The sequence below is a fragment of the Rhipicephalus sanguineus genome, chromosome 2 (genome assembly GCF_013339695.2).
Source record: "Rhipicephalus sanguineus isolate Rsan-2018 chromosome 2, BIME_Rsan_1.4, whole genome shotgun sequence".
Taxonomy (NCBI): Eukaryota; Metazoa; Arthropoda; class Arachnida; order Ixodida; family Ixodidae; genus Rhipicephalus; species Rhipicephalus sanguineus.
This window is the reverse complement of record NC_051177.1, coordinates 235,796,889-235,816,745: the sequence shown is the minus strand read 5'-3', so window position 1 is coordinate 235,816,745 and position 19,857 is coordinate 235,796,889. Positions and strand designations below refer to the sequence as shown.

The window sequence follows — 19,857 nt, the reverse complement described above, 5'->3', positions numbered from 1 at the left end:
TCAGCCTCTGAAAAACAATGCCCCCAAGTATTAATATTCAAATAGAGTAATTCTATGTCTCCTTGTGCGTTGAAGAGATGAAAAATTGGTGAACACGGGGTGTCGCTGGAGCCTATGTTTCGACAAGCGGACTCGTCTTCTTCAAGGCGGCAACTGTTTTCCCTAGCTCTCGTGTGTGTGCTTGGCACCCTCTCAGACTCCCACTCAAACAAAGGAGGAGGGGAGTGCAACTGCAAGAACGGGCCAGAGGGTGAGTCAAAGAGTCCGTGAAAAAGAAAGTGGGGGGTATTCACGTGGAAAGGGAGGTAGACATTTCGCTGAATTATGGTTGTTACAAGGAGGCACCTCCTGACAATGATAATCTCATGACCAAGGTTAGAAATGCCTAGAAGAAAGGCTTAACTTTCACTGGTTTTTGTTGTGTATCTACCATATCGGATGGATTCAAGAGCCCCCTTTTACATTGAAAACATTTCTGGATTCATTAGAGGACTAAAACGTGACGTAAGGGTGTTTCCCCTTTGCTTATTGGCTGTTTGCCCCCTCTCTTTCTCTCGTGATGTTTCGTTTTGTTCTGCCGTAGAATGTGTACCAGGTTGTGTCCCAGGCTTCTAATAATCTCAGTGATCAGGAGTTCACCTTGAAGTAAAGCACGATAAAATGAAAAGGGAGCGGAATGGACAAGGACAGGACAGTGCATCATCCTGTAGCATGTTTGGGTACAGCGCGAGAACGACGAAGATGGAATAGAACAGAAGGGACACGGACGTCTTCTTCTGACCGTCTTGGTCGTTCCCGCGCTGTACTCGAACGTGCTACCACACCAACTAGCCCAACTTACAATACTGTTCCTGTCTTCTTCATTCCTCGCCACTCTCGTTTTTTCACGCTTTAGGTTTGCCCACTCAGCCAACTGCCCCTGTTCACTTTTGCTGGTACAGTTAAACCTGGATATAACGAAATTGGAAAAAAGTTCGCGAATTTTCGTTACATCCAGGTTTTCGTTACATGCAGTTTGCGAATAAAGACTAGAGAAACTATCGCGAAAACCAAACGAAGACACGGCAGATGCCAGTTCAGTGCCACTCACCTCAAATATTTATTTAGACAAAAGAACTGCGTTACTTTGGCTTGTGTCTTTCCCGTCAAAAATGACGTCACGTGGCGGTTCAGAGAAACCAACTCATCCAATGCTGCCTCGTCATCCTGTGAGCCAACGTGACGGCGCAGAACGTCCAACACGTCCAAGACTTCCTTCGCGGTAGGCAACGGCGATGTATCTGCCTCTGACGAACCTTCACCATCACCGCGAACTTGGACAGTTTCTACAAGTGCCACATCCGGCATTTCTTCGGTAGATACAGCATCACTGTCAGCGCACAAAAAGTCGTCAAGTGCAACGTCGTCGGGCGCTCCACCATTCACACGAAGTGCATCCCACGCTTCACTGGCGTCGGACGGATTTGAAGGTTCCTGGGGTTCTTCTTCGTCGACTCCAGCCTCTGTAACCACAGACACCTGGGCTTTCATGAAGCAATTTGCGACTGTGTCAGCTTTTACTTCCTACCACGAAGCAGCAAGCATCTCGGTGGCTTGGTAAATGTCTATCTTTGTCAGCCGTTCAAAGCGTATATCCAAGAGGATCTTCTGAATGACGCGACGACGATAGCAGCACTTAAAGCTGTTGATGATCCCTTTGTCTAACGGCTGTATTAGGGACGTGCAGTTGTCAGGGAAGTACTGCAGCTCGATGTTCGACAGCTGAAGGCCTTCGATGTGGTAAGAAGAGCAGTTGTTAAAGGACCCCTGACAGCAAAATTTTTGTTGGTGACTTTTTTACTGTAATTTGTAGCTTTGGGTCTGGTAATCCCTAAGTTAAATCGTAAATGCTCTAGCGTATCGTATAACTAATTCTAGCGTAGTTAATTGTGACCATTTTAGCGTCACTTCAAAACGCCCGCCTAAAAACCACAAGAAACTAGCGACCCATGCGGGGAGCGTCAAAGACCACGTGCACTCAAGCTGTGGTGACGTAGAAAGCGCGGTTTTCAAATCGGGGCCCCGCGCGCGGTAGAGATTGAAAGTATGTGGGTGCCTCGGTATGGGTTAAACCTGTTAAGCGCGTGACCCCTCACGAAAACTACCTCGAGAGCAGCCCGACAACAAAGCGAGAGGGGTGCGGAACAATAGGCCTCACCGGGTGCCAGTCGTCGTATTGTGCATGTGCGCCCCGCAAACGCACGCCGCACGCTTCGACACAGCAGAGTGAAAGCATGGCTGGCAGTCGGCTCCAAACACACTCAGAGTTCGTCGACGTCATTGTTACTAGCGTATCGTCACTCAGGGTGATTTTTGTGCAATGTATCACACCGAACACGTAGCACTAGTGTCGATGTTGCAGGGCAGCCGTTTTTTTGTTTTTTCTCCTACGCTGTTTGACATCGAATTAAAATAACTTCCACGCGACGGATGCCGTTCAAATTTGGCCAAGAAGACCTATGCATACCAAGCGATCGAATGATGGGCACATCTCGATCTTGAAATTTGATGTCAGTGCTCCTTTAAGCAATAGGCATACTTGGCGACCCTGATGCTTGACATCTTCGTTGAATGCCTTCGGCCATTCATTCGTTGAATGCCATCCATTCGTTGAATGCCTTCGGCCAGATTTCTCGGCTCATCCAGGCCTTCGAATTGGCCACGTACTTGACTGGCATCGGCTTCGTGCCTTTAAAACACCTTGGCTGGGCATTTTTTCCTATATCTAATGGGATTCTTTTGTCGCTGCCGTCACTGTTTGCACAAAGCAAGACCGTGGTGCGTAGTTTGCTCTGCTTTCCGCCTCGACAATCGTGCCCTTTAAGCTCCAGCGTGCAATTCGGCAACATCTGGTAGAACAATGCCGTTTCATTGGCGTTGTACAAGTCCGCCGCCTCATGGCGGTCCAAGATGCCAGGCAGCTTCTCGGCCATCCACGAGGCAGAGGCATCGCTGTCAGCAGACGTGGACTCGCCGCTAATCACTCTACCGACGACACCGTGCCAGCTCTTGAACCCTTGCAGCCAGCCGTTACTTGCCTCGAAATCATCATGGCCAAGAATCGACGCAAAATCCTTCGCTTTCTGCTGCAGGATCGCGCCACTTAAGGCCACGTTGCGTGCGCGTGTGTCAAGAAACCAGGTGAAGACGGCCTTGTCCACATCAGCGTACGCTAACTTCTTCAGTCTTTTCTCCTTCGAGCCCGTGCCTGACTCCGCTGCCTCGCGGATCCTGTCTTCCGCACTCAATATCGCCGACAGGGAGCTGGCTGGGATATTAAATCGCGCAGCAACGTCCTTCTTTTTCTCACCCGCGGAAACCGCATTTACAATCGCAATCTTTTCTTCAAAAGACAAAACCTTGCGCTTTCTCGGCACGGAGCTCATTGTCACAACGAGAGCAGCTGAGAGGCCTAACAAGAGAGGACACGACCGCACGAGACTAAAAAGCCACCTAAACATCGCCCAATGTTAGCGGTGTAAGCATGTTTCATGTTGGCTACCTTGTGCTGCCGATCAAAACTAGCGCCGTGGTGTACCCAGAAATTCCCTAGTCAAGTTGACGAGAGCAACGAGAGGCCGAGTTGAAACTTGAAGTTAGAGGCACTTGATGGCGTGTCTTCTTTAAAGATTTTCTGTATCTGTGTCATGCTTTGTTGTGTTACCTCGCGAGTGTTCGCTTAGAAGTGACTGAGATTGCTAAGACATCGACTCTGCTGTCAGTTTGGATGAAGCGCGAAAGACAGGGACAGAAAAGGCACACATACAACCACACATACTGCGCTACGTGTGGGTGTGTGTGTGCCTTTTCTGTCCCTGTCTTTCGCGCTGCTCCCTTAAGTTATGTTGAACCAACTAGCCAACAAGTTCACTCTTCAAAGTATCAGTGGTGTTCCGATGTAAGCGCCTGGTATAATTCAGTGCGCTCCAGAATGAGGGATTTGCCTTGTTAAGCTTCACCGCTGCACAGTGGCGTTATGCGAAGAAAACTAAACGTCGCGCTGTGAAGCTCTAGCCCTTCGTGGCCGAGAAGGGTTCGCTGCCGCAAAGTGGTTGATAAAACATTTACGGCTTCGAAGCAACTTAAAGGAATCAGTCATCTCATGAGACTGTCCGAGACGTGTTAACATGAAAGCTTACAGGCGTATTTTCCATTTGTAATAGTGGATATATCGAATTATTTCGCGATCCCCTTCGAATCCGATGGGTCGGACGGTCGTCAAGTGAGGTGAAACTTGAGGCACTCGAGAGTGTGCGTTGCGTTAAAATGTCTGTGTATGCCCTGCTTTATGTTTCGCTTGAATTTATACAGATTCTTAAGACTATCAGCAGCGCTAATAAATCCATCATCTGCGCATTTATTATTTGACCTGAAATGTAGCAGCTGGCGTTTGAAGTAGACATCCGTAGCGGCGCCTCGTCGCAATTTTGCAGCAAGTTGACGCTATGCGATCACGCTGAATTCAGGACACGTGATTCATTGGTATCTTGTAATAATTTCTGTTGGCATAATTAAGTTTCTCCATGACACTATTCCGAGCTATTCCAAGAAGTGGCTTGGTCTGTTCTCTAATGTAGAGGGTTGCTGCTAATTCGTTTGCCTGGCGGGTAGAAGAATTGAAGAAACCCTTGCTACGCACTGGCGCATTTATTAGACGTTTGGGTGCTCGTACGGTGACTGGAGACTGCGTGGGCGCCTTTTTTTGTAATTAAAGAAGACAAAGCATCAGGTAACGTATGTGGCAGTTACGATTTCCCTGCTGGTGGGCTTCACTGCACAACGAATCACCGATGCACAGTACATGCTTTGTGGCATAACACAACTGCAATGCCATAAAGCTGACTATAGTGAATCTGTCATCTTGTAGCACGTATATATAATGTAAATATATAGTGCATTGAATCCAAAGGGCAGTGCAAGCATGGCGTAAACAACCAGGGTACGAGTCAAAATATGGGCGGCGTGCGCAGCACAGATTTCTTTGCGCTCCACAATGAATTGCTTTGTAAGTTTTACCGCTACACAGGGGTGTAATGCGACGAAAACTAAATGCCACGCTGTGAAGCTTGCTACCTGTGGCTGCAATTAGTTGCCGGAAAGAGTATCGCCAGGTTGTTAGACTGATCTGACGAGAAAATAAGCAATCTGCATCGCTGCGCCTAGTACACACATACTGTGCCCTAATAGGCCGGCTTCGGCATGACGCTCGTTCGCGTGGTGGCTCGATCGCCACAAGCATTTGTTTAAAACAAGCAATAATATTGATTATTCGGTGACTATCGCGGAATATTGGAGCTAAACGTTTTTCTAAGGCACGTGGAAAAGCTGGCTTTTCTGGAACCACGAGACAAGTTCCGATCATGTCTCAAACTTCGTCGTCCAAAAAGGACCAGCTTCGTAAACTAATGCGCTTGATACGCTAGCAAGGTTAACACAAAAATGAAACCTAATGCACTGTGCGGCTATGCCTGCGCAGTGATCTCATTGAGCTAAAACAAAGCTGATTCAATTCCCCTTTCTTGCGAACTGCGTGCCCCTTAGTCAAAAAGTGGCCCTTCTCAAAGAAAGCAGCAAGTATGCACCTTATTCGTGCGTCCATTAAATCAAGCCACCTGCATTTCCATGGTTAAATCACATGACTGCATTGCAACGCCTCGCACGCACGTAAAGCCACGGGCCTAGGCTAGGTACATCTCGCTTGGAATTTCCTAAGGACAGCACCAAAAAGTAGTCTGGCAACGCGGGCATGTTTTGGTGGCTTTTTAGTCGCTCCCCTAAAAAGCCACCAAAACATGCCCGCGTTGCCAGACCACTTTTTGGTGCTGTCCCTAGGAAATTCCAAGCGAGATGTACCTAGCCTAGTCCCGCGGCTGTGTGTGTGAGACGTTGATCATGCGATTTAACCATGGAAATGCAGGTGGCTTGATTTAATGGACGCACGAATAAAGGTGCATACTTGCTGCTTTTTTTGGGAAGGGCCACTTTTTGACTAAGGGGCAAGCAGTTCGCAAGGAGGGGGAGTCAGTTTTGTTTCAGCTCAATGAGATCAATTTAATATGCATCTGCGAGTGCAGGCGTAGCCGCACAGTGCATTAGGTGCACAGTGCATTAGTTTACGAAGCTGATTCTTTTTGGACGACGAAGTTTGAGACATGATCGGAACCGCTAGCACGCTATATATTCATATGAGCTGCTGTTTGGGCCTTGTTTTGTAGTTCCAGAAAAGCTAGCTTTTCCCAAAAGGTACCTTGGAAAAACGTTTAGCTCCAATATTCCGTGATAGTCACCGAATGATCAATATTATTGCTTGTTTTAAACAAATGCTTGTGGCGATCGAGCCACCACGCGAACGAATGTCACGCCGAAGCTGCAGCCTCCCTACTTGGAGCACAGCATGTGTGTACTAGGAGGCGCAGCGATGCAGATTGCTTAATTCCTCATCAGATCAGTGGAGTTCCCGGTCTACATATGTCTCCCATCGCATGCGTGCGGTATCAAGCAGACATATGAAACACAATTGTGAATAACTTTTTCTGTTGTATCTTTATGAAATATTTTTTTTTCATTGCTGTGCTTTTGACATACCCTATCATCAGTGAAAAGGAGTAGCCGGTGCTATACAGAAGCACCAACATCTATTATATAATAAAAAAGTATTTGTTTACGCCCGGAAAATCAATGCTCCACCACATAATGCTTCGCTGAACCGACCAATATGTTACGAATGCACACTGTCGCGGCTAAGTGTATATACAGTAAAACTCGCATACATCGGAATCAAAGGGCATATCGCTAAATAGTTCGATATACCCGTAATTAAAAATGCATAAAATGCCTGTCTGAAGCTTAAATATTCATTCTAGAAGGATCCGTTGATGGACGTCTCGGACTGTCCCTCGAGACAATGTTGCTTCTAAAGCTGCTGTGAAGCCGTTAAAGTTTTCCTATTACTTATTTTTCATCAACCTGGTCGTGTGAAACGTGTACGTATATCGGACCAGAGAACACTTTGCGCCACATGAAGCAACCTGGCGACACAGCTAGCAAGCTTCACAGCGTGGCACTTAGTTTTCGTCGCATTACACCCCTGTGTAGCGGCAAAACTTACAAAGCAATTCCTTCATTGTGGAGCGCAAAGAAATCTGTGCTGCGCATGCCGCCCATATTTTGACTCGTACCCCGCTTTTTTACGCCACGCTTGCACTGCCCCTTGGATTCAATGCACTATATATTTACATTATATATACGTGTTATAAGATGACAGATTCACTATAGTCAGCTTTACGGCATTGCAGCTGTGTTATGCCACAAAGCATGTACTGTGCATTACGGTATCGACGTTTCGCTATGCAGCGAAGCCCAGGGGAAATCGTAACTGCCACATACGTTGCCTGACGCTTTGTCTTCTTTAATTACAAAACAGGCGCCCACGCAGTCTCCAGTCACCGTACGAGCACCCAAACGTCTAATAAACGCGCAAGTGCACAGCAAAGGTTTCTTCAATTCTTCTGTACTTGTACGCAAACGAATTAGCTGCAACCCTCTTCATTAGAGAACAGACCAAGCCACTTCTTGGAATAGTGTCATGGAGAAACTTAATTATGCCAACAGAGATTATTACAAGATACCAATGAATCAGGTGGCCTGAAGCATGATCGCATAGTGCTACGGATGTCTACTTCAAACGGCAGCTGCTACACTTCAGGTCAAATAATAAATGCGCAGATGATGAATTTCTTAGCACTGCTGATAGTCTTGACAATCTATCAATTCAAGCGAACACTCGCGATGTAACATGAAGCAGGACATACAGAGAAATTTTAACGCAACGCACGCTCTCGAGTGCCTCAAGTTTCACCTCACTTGGCGACTTCCCTAGGGAATTTCTGGGTACACGAAGACGCTAGTTTTGCTCGGTGGCACAGGGTAGCCACCATGAAATGTGCTTACACCGCTAACATTGGGCGATGTTTTGGTGGCTTTTTAGTCTCGTGCGCTTTTTAGTCGCTCCCGACACGACCTACCCGCCTCACCGCTTCGTTCACCGATGGATGGATGTATGCTATGAGCGTCCCCTTTAAAACGGGGCGGTGACATGTCTGCCACCAGGCTCGAAGAAAAAAAAAAAAAGCTTCCTTGTTTCATGTTGGCCTAATACCTTATCTACATTGATTAAATCTATGTTATTATACCAAAAAAAAATATAAATTCACGGTCCATCTCTCTGCCTCTTAAGGCAGAATGACCTTATTTTTCCCCCATTATTTATTTTTGTTCTTTATCTCTACTTTTCTGCCACCAATACTCTAACCGTCTCTTACTTATTTCTATCGCGGACGTGTTCAGCTTTCCATTGTTGTCCCTAAAACCCAAGGCTTCATGTAGACTCGTGCCCACACGTATACCTGGGTGAATATCGCCACATTCAGTCAGTACATGTTCCATCGTTTCCTTAGTTCCCCCGCAGCATGTACATTGTTCTTCTTCGTTACTGAATCTCGCTTTATAACTACGCGTTCTAAGGCAGCCCGACCTTGCTTCAAACAGTAAAGCGCTTCCCCTTGAATTATCATAAAACCTTTCCCTCCTTATTTCGTTTTTTCCCTTTCGGTAGTTACTCAGAGCCGGCTTCTTTTCCATCGCTGTCCATCCAATAAGTCCTCTCCGCCTCTCTGACCTTCCGCTTAATGCTCCTTGTTGCCATATCGCCCGCACTGCTAGCCGTATATTTACTGGTGAGCCTCCTAGTTCTTTTTCTCCACTGCGTGTCAACGCTTTTTCTATACAAATACCTGAAAACCTTTTCTGCCCATCTACTGTTCTTCATTTTCCTCAGCCTCTCTTCGAATCTCATTTTGCTCTGAGCTTCCCTCACTTCAAAGCCTGTCCATCCCATATCTCCCTTTACAGCCTCATTTGTCGTCTTCCCGTGAGCGCCCAACGCGAGGCGGCCCACCGTCCTTTGATTTACATCCATTCCTGATTGTACCTCTGACTTCATGCACACTACTGAGTTCCCAAATGTAAGCCCCGGAACCATCACACCCTTCCACAGCCCTCGAAGCACCTCGTACCTATTGTATCCCCATAAAGCTCTGTGCTTCATAATTGCAGCATTCCTCTTTCCCTTTGCTACCGATGCTTTCTCTTGTACCTCCATATATCTATCCCCCTCATTTACCCATACTCCGAGGTACTTGTACTCGCTTACCCTCGGAATTTTTTGGCCCTGTATAAAAACCGCATGGTCTTCGTGATCATTGAATACCATCCATCCACATTTTGTTGCACTAAATCCTAGTCCTAGAGCCTCACATTCCCTTCCGCATATATCTGCCAGTCGCTGTATATCATCTTGACTGTCCGCAAATAAGACAATATCATCAGCATAAAATAGACCTGGAAGCTTCTGCTCAACCATCGTGCCGACCTGTTTGTGTGACAAATTAAATCCAATGTTGCTACCTTCTAGCGCTTTTTCCATCCTCACCATGTACAGCATGAATAACAGCGGGGACAAAGGACATCCCTGTCTCAGCCCCTTCCTAATTTCAATGCTGTCCTTGCTACTTATTCATTCCCATTTTATACAAACTGTATTTTCTCGGTATATTTCCCTCAAAAGCTGTATAGAGTCGTCACCTATGCCCACTTCTTTCAGTATATCCCACAAAATTTCCTGATTAACGTTAACTGTCATACGCCCCGGTAATATCTAGATAAGCTACGTATAAGGGCCTGTTTTCTATTTTCGATATTTCTATACACTGGGTAAGAACAAACAGATTATCGTCTAACCGCCTGTCAATTCGAAATCCATTCTGAAGTTCTCCCAAAATATCATTTTGTTCTACCCACGCTTCTATTTTTAATTTTACTGCCTGCATCGCCAACCTGTATAGCACCGATGTAATGGTTAGCGGTCTATACGAGCGAATGTTATCCTTTTCTCCCTTGCCTTTATAGATTAAGTTCATTCTACTTTTTCGCCAACTGTCTGGTATTTCCCTCTCCTGTAAGCACTTTTCTACGGCTTTCAGCAGTGCTTCTTTAGTGTTATGTCCGAGTTCGTTAATGAGGCTGACGGGAACCCCATCTAAGCCCGGAGTAGTGCGCTTAGGAATTTTTCCTTCGGCCTTCTTCCAATTGAAATTCTCTAGTACTACATCTTCGTCGGTTGCACCCCTTTGCGTACTTTTACTCACCGGGGGAATCCCCTGGGGGACCTTTTTAAACGAATCGGCTGTTATCTTTCGGATGTAACCTAGCGCTTCATAACCTTCGAATTTATTTCCTCCTTCATCTACCATATGTTGTTGCATTGTGACAGACTTCCTACCCAGCGCTTTTAGATGGCTCCAAAATATCCTAGGCGCGGCCTTCTTCTTTTCGCGAATCTCTGTCATCCAGCGTTCACTTTCACCTTTAATTTTTGCCTCGACTAATTTCTGCACAATGGATTTTTGCTCTAAATATATTTCCCATATTTGGTTAACTTCGTCCTGTGGCCGCTTCTCCTTTTTTGCTTGCCCGTTCGGCACAGTAGCGCCACCAGACGTCGCAACTCGCAAGCAAAAGCTGCATAGCGTGGCCTTCGAGATGACGCGCTACATTACCATCTCGAAGGCTTTGCAACGAGGAAACTTCGTTTGCCGCTAAGCGGCGCAAGCTATTCTAGCGACGCTTGTATCATCATCACGGCACGCACTTGCCTGCTGTACCTGCTGCAATGATATGCGTTCTACCCGCAGCCGCCCCCGTGTAATTTTAATTTTCGTATTATAAAACTTACGCGTTGTACATACAAGATTTTAGTAATGTTACGACTCAAAATAATAAATTATCAGTGCCGCAAATTCGTTACATTCAGGTGAATTACCGCAACACCTTCGTTACGTGGAGCTCACAAATACATGGGCTTCTATGGGGATGGTATTGGGGATTGAAAAAAATTCGTTAAATCCAGGAATTCGTTACATGCAGGTTCGTTACATCCAGGTTTAACTGTAGTACCCAACTTCACCACTCGTGTGTCTTTATTGAATATTCATCATTCTTTAGATTTTGTAATGGCCCGTACATCTATGTTCATGTGCATTGCTGTAAACGTTCAGTTGCAAAACAGGGCTCCCTGTTTACTCCGTCCCTTGTCTGCATCCTTTTGCGTTGCCAACCATGAAGCGATGTTGTATGGGCGCGCTGTGTCATCTAAAAAGAAAGAGAGGAAAGAAGAACCACAAAGAGAAAGAAATGGAGAGAAAAAGAAGACTAGTTGTTCTTAGGGAGTCCAATTTCTTCTAAACTTGCAAAGGGAATGTGGCGTGGTTGGTCAGATGGTCGTGCCTTGCTGGTGTTTGGGGCTTGATATCCATCAGCTGCCTTAACTCTTTGCCTACCGCGGGGAAAATAGGTGTCTTTGTAGGTTACAATAGATCTTTTTTGCTTAGGAATCTTTTCTGTACTACGTAAAAAAAAACAGAATGAATGAACTTTTCACGCATACAAGTTTGATTAACAAGATGTATGTTATGCAAGCGATATAAAATTGACAGATGCAAGATTGTGGGACAGAACTGAACAGATTTTGTAGACACGCTTCTAGCTACAAAAAAAAAATATTATGAGATGTGCAAAATGTACTGTCGTCTGATAGGCACACCTCGGAAAACATTTTATTGAACAAGACTTCCCTGACAAAAATCTTATTGCAAACATTACACTTGGGCAGTTGATGCAGCAAAGCAGTTTCTCGATGTAAAGCATAGCATAACATCACATGTTTTTGCAGTAAACTCTTGTTTTCTGCTTGGTTTTCTAGTCGCACTTGTATTTCTTACATACGTAAACTGAGATGGCCTGAAGAGGAAAGCGAAGCTGACCGATGTGGTTTGCATCGCCATTGCTCTCAAAGTCCGACCAAAATTCTGCAACCTCAGACTTGCTGCTGCTTGTTAAAACGATAAAATTAGCTGCAAACACACCGGAACGCTGATATCTGCAATCTTTAAAAGAGTGCGTGCACGCCGCATCCAGTGGTGGCCATTTTTCCTTTCCACTTAAACAGTCGTGCAACATCGGAGCGCATTTAAAAATCAAGGCCACGCGGGAGAAAAACGACCTACATAAAGAAAAAAAACTACGGTTCTCCTCTTTCATGGCGGATGGCGCAGTGTGTCCACGAACAGCGCGGAATGTCTCGAAAGCGGCAATTCCAACCATTCATAGCAGGCTATCGATGCCCTATGAGCGCAGTGCGGAAAGAGCTGCCTCCGGTCTTAAAACATTGTTGAGTGCACCAGTCTTCGTTCAATGGGCATGATTCCAATAGTGTTTTGTTGTCGATGTACTGGGGTGATAGTAACCTTGCTGTGTTTGCTTTTGTTGCCAGCCTTCAAATTGATATATTCTCCTCTGTGCAAAAGGCTTGTCACGTCGCTGTGATGTCTTATGGTAAATAGAACGATTATTTGAATGAAATTGCATGAACTTCTTTATTGTGCAAATATAAAATATTCGAAACTGCAACACTCTATATCTGTGATAGAATAATTTGTTTAAGGGGAAATGCTACTTGGAAAAAAAGGTTTCTTTAATCTGTAGCCTAGGGCAATGAAATTTGAGCTGTTTACATAGTTTTTTATACTGATATTAAATATGTAATCAGTTTTATAATAAGTTGCATAGTTTTCATTTTGTACTATGACAATGTGTAAAATATAGCTCTTTTTGTGCACACTTTCTGTGTCACTAAACTTTTATGGTTAAGACCCATTAATGGCTCATATTACTCCACATTAACTGTAGAATGCAAATAACTAAGTAGAAAGTGCGTATAAGGCATATTAATAAACGAGGAAAATTATAATATGAGAAGTCTGAAAATGCTCAGCCAATACTAATTGCTTACCCTAAGTTCATAATAATTATATAAGTGATATCAGGTTTTAAAGGAGATAATTGTACTCTTCACATGTCAAGGAATCTGTAGCAAAAATTTCGTTCCGATCTGGCCATCAGAAGTACCAAAAACGTGATGTACAAACTCAAGAAGTTGCCCAAAATTGCATCTTGAGAAAAGTGCATTTTGAAGGTAGAAGCGAAAGCTCATCAATGTGGCAAAGATATGCTTTTTAAAATTATTTCTTCCATCATGAGAGCTTGCGAATCACGGTTATTTTGAACATGTGGCTTTGGTGAACTCCTCATGTGAAGTGCAGTGTCAAGCAGCAGCCAGGTGGTGTTTTCCAGGCTCTGTTTAGTTTTTAATAGCCGCCTTGCGCTCTTTAAAAGTGATTTCAACCTATTTCCAGTTTAAATACAATCGTGATTTTTTTTTACATGGAAGTAGAGAAACTAAACTTGACAAAACAAGTAAAACCAAAAAATATGTAATTTTGAAAAAAACTTTATTTTTCGAGTAGCATCTCCCCTTAAAAGTTCACGTATTAAGCTACCAAGATGACTAATCGCTCATTCTAACCATGGCATTGTGTTTGTTTTCCCCACGATGCATCGAAGAGCAGTCTTTGCAATTTAGAGACTTGATGCAGTTAATTATGTTTTAATTTTCTTAATCTTTTACTGAAGTCCCGAGAAGCACGGGTAAAATAAATATCCCTTATAACTTTTAATGTCTGGAAAAAAGTTGAGTGTATCCAGTGTAGTCTGTCTGAAGTGAAGCTTTTGTGAAGCATTTAGTGCTATAGAACTAGTCATCTCGTGCAATTGATTTTGTGTCATTGCGATAACATGCCTCCTCGGTGAATAAGTTGAAGCCCCCCACAGACAACACCGTTCGGCTGTCTGTGGTATTCGTCTCAATAAAGTAGTCCTGTAGACCTGCAGCCCTTGGCCGACCGATGTAAGGCGTGGAGATAAAAGAATGGGGTTTACTCCGGTGGTGTCTGTTGTTGCAGTTGGACAGAAAACTGACATATAGAGTGAAATCAGGACAGGGTTTGCAAAGGCATAAACACACTTTTTTTCCTGTTGATAATGCAGGCCTGGTGCCAGTGTCAGCCATTGTGAAGAATCCTGCCCGGCAGATGGCACTATCCCCACACTGGAATGGCCTCTTTGTCGTTGGCGAGGAGTCGGCCATGTAAGTTCCTTGACATGCCTTGCCTGCTAAATATTTTGACATTATAGTACTTGGCTCATTGTTTTAGTGTCAGTGTAGAAGGGAGCTTCAACAACCATAGCTAAATTCGTAAAACCTAAATTAAAGGGACACTGAAGGCAAATAACATTTAATGTCAGAGTGAAAGTTCAGTGTATGACAACGTCTAAAACGGCAATATTATCAACAGCAGTGCCCTTCTTACCCAGAAATTAAGCTAGTTGTATCACACGATAAGCGCCAAGAGCGGGACATTTTGGAAATGATCCCGATGACGTGAGAGGACTACAATTAATCACTCGTAGTCAAACTAGCTGCAATAAAAAAAGAATCTCCCGTGCATCAAGAGACGTAATAAAATGCTGCTTGTTCGTTTGATTCATGGAAAAAAAATACCTCTTTGGCCTTGCCATGGGGAACGCATGGTTCAAAGGTTCCGTTTTCGCTGAAGTGCACTTGGCCAGAGAGAGAAAGCGCTTCACGCAGTCGCGTGAGCGAAGCAGAGCTGAAATCAACTGCGAGCAGAAGAAAAGCGGTCTGGTTGCGAGCCTGTTTGTCAGCTGCAGTGTTTTGCCGCCAGAATCCCGATGTGAAAAACAGGTTGGGGTCATCCGTCCACGAGCCACACGGACGAGGTGAGATCACGTGACGTGCCGTCCGTCCCACCACATCCGGATTCGGTCCGTCGTCTGAATGCATCATAAGCCGCGTGAAAACGAAAATAAAGTGCCCAAAGTCACGACGTGCGCCGACAAACGGACGTAGCTTTCCGTGTGCTCGCTGGTACGAAAAGAGAGAGAAAGCGCTTCAAACCCCTGCAACTCCGCTCATACTTCGTGAGGCAATAAACTCGTTCAGTGATGCGATGAGATGATTACTTGGAAAAGTGTTGCAGGGGGGGCCCCTTTAAAAGGCACACTAAAGAGAACAACGCTTTTTCTCATAATAGTAAATTACTCGTTCACAATGCCAAAATCGCCACGCTTTCTGTGAGAAGGCACTTGGTAAGCACGAAATCGTGCAAAAAAAGATTAAGTCACTCTGCCGTCACTGATTTTGATGGCTTCGTTTACTAAGTCGGTTCTACATAGTTATTAATAGGTAGAAAAATGAATTACATCGTCTTCTAACGGAGCCAGAAACTGAACATACCAACTTTCAGGAAATTTCATTGAACCAATGAAACCAAGGTACGAAAAAACACATTGAAATCCGTGATGTCACCATGAGAGATCTCAGCGGGAAATCCAAAAGGGAAACATTTCACATTGATTTTCTGATTTCACGTTTGAAAAAAAGTGAGAGAAAAACACAACACACGGGCACGAAGGAGACAGGACGACACACTACTAGCTGCTGAAGTTTTAATGAAAAGCGTAGAAAGATATACTGAATTTATTTGTTGCTTCACTTTGGTGTCCCTTTAAGAAGAGGCCCCGCCCAGGTGACCGAAGCATGGCAGCCAATGGCCTTTGCAACTAAAGAAATTGTGCTGCTTTTGCATTGTTCTCTGAAGGATCATAACATCATTCTCAAGCGTTTGCCCGTTGGTGCAGGCTTGTGTGCATCCACCTTTGAGGAGGAGATCTGAAGTTGTACCCGACTCTAATTCTATCCTTAGATAATTAGTGCTGACATTCTATTGTTTGCTGAAATTACAAGAATATGCCTATTTAACGTAAAGGGACAGGGTAAGTAGAGGTACTTCCAACTAGTTTTATTTGAGTGAAGAAGTGCTTATATACTGTGGAGAAAGGTTTGCACGAGGCCTACCCTATGAGCGTGACCGGGGAGGGACACCATGTGCAGCGCACAAGGACACTGTGGCTAGGTTGTCCACAAACGTGGGTTTTTTAAAGCCAAGATGCAGCACAGTGCAACAGTCACAGATTGCAGGCCGAACAGGGTAACTCCGCAAAACCGATCGAGTACGCTTGCCCACGTCGCTACGGCCGAGCGACCGGCCGACAAGTCGCCTGCAAAGGCAGCAAGTGAATCTCTCCAGTGCAGGCCTAAAAGCATTTTGCAGCAGCGACCAAGCACCAGCCAGAAGCGAGCTCGGGTGGGGCACGGGAGTTGTCACTGCCGGCCCGTGAAGGAGGGCGTAGCACAGGGACGCATGCTAGGACGATGTGCAGCACCCAAACGTCTCACCGCTGTTGTAGGGAAAAGCATGGCTTGCACAGGACAAGAAGGCACGACGTTATGGCTATGGCCGTCGTGCTGCCGTTTAACGGCGGTTCCCAGCGATCGAGCCGCTTGGGGCCGGCATAATGCACTAGCTGGGGAATGATGCGCCAGGGATTGGCGCTCTCGATCCCCACAATATGTGACAAAGAAAAGGCAAGAAAACAGAAAAATGTGGCTGCATAGCTGGCACATCGTGAGGCAAGTATGCAACCTGCAATCACATTTGCCCTAAAATCTGGCAAAGTAATCGAATTCTTGACTCGATAGCCCCATAGAGGGTGCGCTAACGCAGGCATCTGCCGGTTTGCCCACAGTTATGACTACCACACGTCAGTGGGATAGAATAAACGACCCCTACTGCACGGGATATGAAACGTTTCCTGTGTTTCCTCAATAATTATCGTTTCCTCAATAATTATCGACCAATATCGGTACTGCCTCTTTTTTCAAAAATTGCAGAGTGTATTATTTATAAACGATTGTATGATTTTATTCAAGTTAAAAAGATTATCTCGAAACACCAGTATGGCTTTCAGTCTGGAAAATCGGTGGAATCTGCTGCAGGTAAAAGAAAAGATACTTAGTAATTTCAAACAGTGATATTTTACAGTGGGAATTTTTCTTGACTTTCGAAAAGCGTTTGATTCGATCAAACACCAAATCTTGTTTCAAAAGCTAACGACATATGGTGTCCTTGGACTGGCCCTTACATTAATAAAGGCAGAATGCAATATACACAGCCTCATGAATTGAAGTCAGACTTAGGTGGGTCCCATAGGGATCTATTTTGGGTCCTTTGCTCTTTCTTTTATATATTAATGATATTGCTACATTTCTTTTACTCCCGCCATTGCTATGTACGCCGATGACACTAACGTTTTCTTTTTTGGTCCAGATCTAAATTCATTAGAGCAGCCTGCTACTATCTGGCTAAATGAACTTCATACCTGGCTCAATGTGAACGAAATAAACTTAAACGTAAAGGAAGTACAGTACGTAATATTTCGTCCAAAAAATAAACCACTTCCTCATAACGTAAAATTGAGTATCAACAACAATATAATAACGCCAGTCAACTCTTGCCGATTCTTGGGAGTCGTTTTTAGGTTCGACCTCAGCTGGTCTGAGCACATAAGTTATGTTCGTGCTAAGCTATCTAGATCTCTTGGTATGTTATACAGGCTAAAATATTTATTGCCGTTGCACGTTAGAAAACAATTGTACTTCGCTTTTATCCATTCCCACCTAACATATTGTCACCTAGTACGGGGTACGTGCAACAAGACGGATGCTGAACGTGTTTCCTCTCGACAAAAAAGGAGCCTAAAAATGATTTATTCCCATCCTCTCCCATCAACTGACTCTGTGTATAAAACTCTGGACGTACATATCAGCTTTCTTTGGCAACAATGATTTTCCGCGAATTCAAACACGATCGTACCATGTTCTCAGACAAATATCTAAACAGACAGGTGGCATATGACCTTCTCACTGTTTCATTGACGGGATCAAGACCAAGAACTAATTATGGTACTAAAACTATAGATTATCAGATTATTTCATTGTTGAATGCATACCCATCCCTAATCGAATTGGCCAATCAAAACTCAAGTATGTCTCGTTTTAAAAAACAAGTAAAGCTACTTTTCCTGCCTCCTTGAAATATACAATTATTTTGCTATGAGCGTGAAAATTATGTAATTTTGTATATTTGTATAACTTTATAAAATTGTTGAACCCGAACAACGTAAACTCTGTATAATTTTTGTCCCACGTGTTTTTTACTTTTCCATGTTTTTTATATAAGCTGTGCAATGAGCATTGTGCTTATTTTCTCTGAATTGGCTCCTGCTGTCCGACGTGTAAGTCCGGGGTGAAGGCCTTATCAAAAGACATACGAGTCTCCTTTTGCCTTGCCTCGTGGACATATTTCAGGTTATGTAACTATGTCCGAAATAAAAATAAACTGAAAAAAAAAATAACCTGTTTGACAGAACACGCAAGAGGCGGTGGTGGTTGTGTTCACCATTTTGCACAGCTTCCGAAGCTTCTCTGGAGCAGAAAAGACCACCTGCAAGTTGGCGTGCTGTACTATCTTTTTCAACCTATGAGACACATTGTGCACATAGGGTAGTAGAACGAGCCGCTTGTAACGGTACTTTCGATCATCCTGACTCGATAGCACAATCCTGTCTTTTTTCCCTTTTGCCTGTGCACAGTTAATACCTTTTTAATTAATCCTGACCAACTCATCCAAGCTTCACTACTTGTTGCTGACACATATGGATGGCTACTAGAATTCGTAAAGAGTGCAGTACCGCAGGCATATTTTGAATAAAATATTGATCAATATGCAGCGCAATGAAGTTCGACAATCACGCATGAGTGCATGACAAAGCTTTAAAACTAAAGGTAACAAAAATGTTTCGAGCTGTAAATAAACAATGGCGCGAGGAAGTCGGTTTGAGAACAAAGAGGCCAGCCTGGTGTCCTGGGATCTATTTCGCTGTAAGGAAAGGGCCCAAACCCTGCTGGAGACCCATGCACAGCTCCCGAAAGAGAGCATTGGGATCGAAGAAATGATCCGTTTGTTTCGCCACACGGACCCCGCCATGTCGAGGGAAAAGAATTAGGAGGGCAGTGAAGGAAGACCTTTTTGCCAGACTTGTGCGCAACACGCCGAAGTCCACAACATTTGAAAAGGCGCTTGAAATGCGTGCCAGGCAATACAACCACCGCATTCCCGTGGCTAGGGGTGGAGTGCTGCACCATTTGTGCCACGGTGCACCAATCCGCTTATGCTGCGCCATCCTGCTCCAAAATGCACGCGCCACAACTGCAGCTCCCAAGCCGCTTTTCGTGCCTCCATGTGCCGCTGTCATCCGCGACGTGGTGCGCCCAAGCATGCTACACTTGGCGCGCTCTCTGTGACGTTAGTGACAACGCAAAAAAAATCTGTTTCACCCAAGGGTGAAGCTTTGAATGCAATAGCAAGAAATTGTAATGTTATACGAAGTAAGGCTAGCAGCTAACTCTTTTGGATACGATCTTGCGTATCCTTAACATCTTAAGAGTCATCTCAACGTGAAGTAAGCGGGCCCTTTGCTGATGTCTGCTGAGATAGCGCACGCACCAACGACTGTGCACTTGAGGTCAAAGTTCGCAAAAGCGGCTCGAGCGATGCAGCACCTCCACCCCCCCCCCCCTTACCGACACTTCTTCGCCTGACGAAAAATGACCGGGGCATTTCCTATCGCCTCGAAGAGGCATTGATTACAGGCCTCGCACGCAAGAAGTTGTTATCACATGCACTCTTCATGAAGATGGCCGGCTCGTGTCATCTCTCAGCCACGTTTGTCCCCAGCAGCTGCGTGCTTTTACTCACGCGCACAACGTACGATGTGCGGGGCGATGTTATCGACTTGGACTTCATATGGAGCATGACGGCCACGACGAAAACTCGCCGAAAGTGTCCATATATTTGCTCTTGCAATGCAAGCTGAACATTT

At 44.8% G+C, this 19,857-nt stretch overlaps 1 protein-coding gene across 1 annotated transcript in view; it reads left to right on the top strand.

Moving 5' to 3' along the window:
• Positions 1 to 19,857, top strand: part of LOC119382310 (general transcription factor 3C polypeptide 2) — a 370,071-nt gene that overhangs the window by 181,913 nt on the left and 168,301 nt on the right. Inside the window, exon 11 of the mRNA XM_037650013.2 lies at positions 14,041 to 14,140. Coding sequence (XP_037505941.1) covers positions 14,041 to 14,140 — 100 coding nt within the window. The remainder of the gene's footprint in view (positions 1 to 14,040; positions 14,141 to 19,857) is intronic.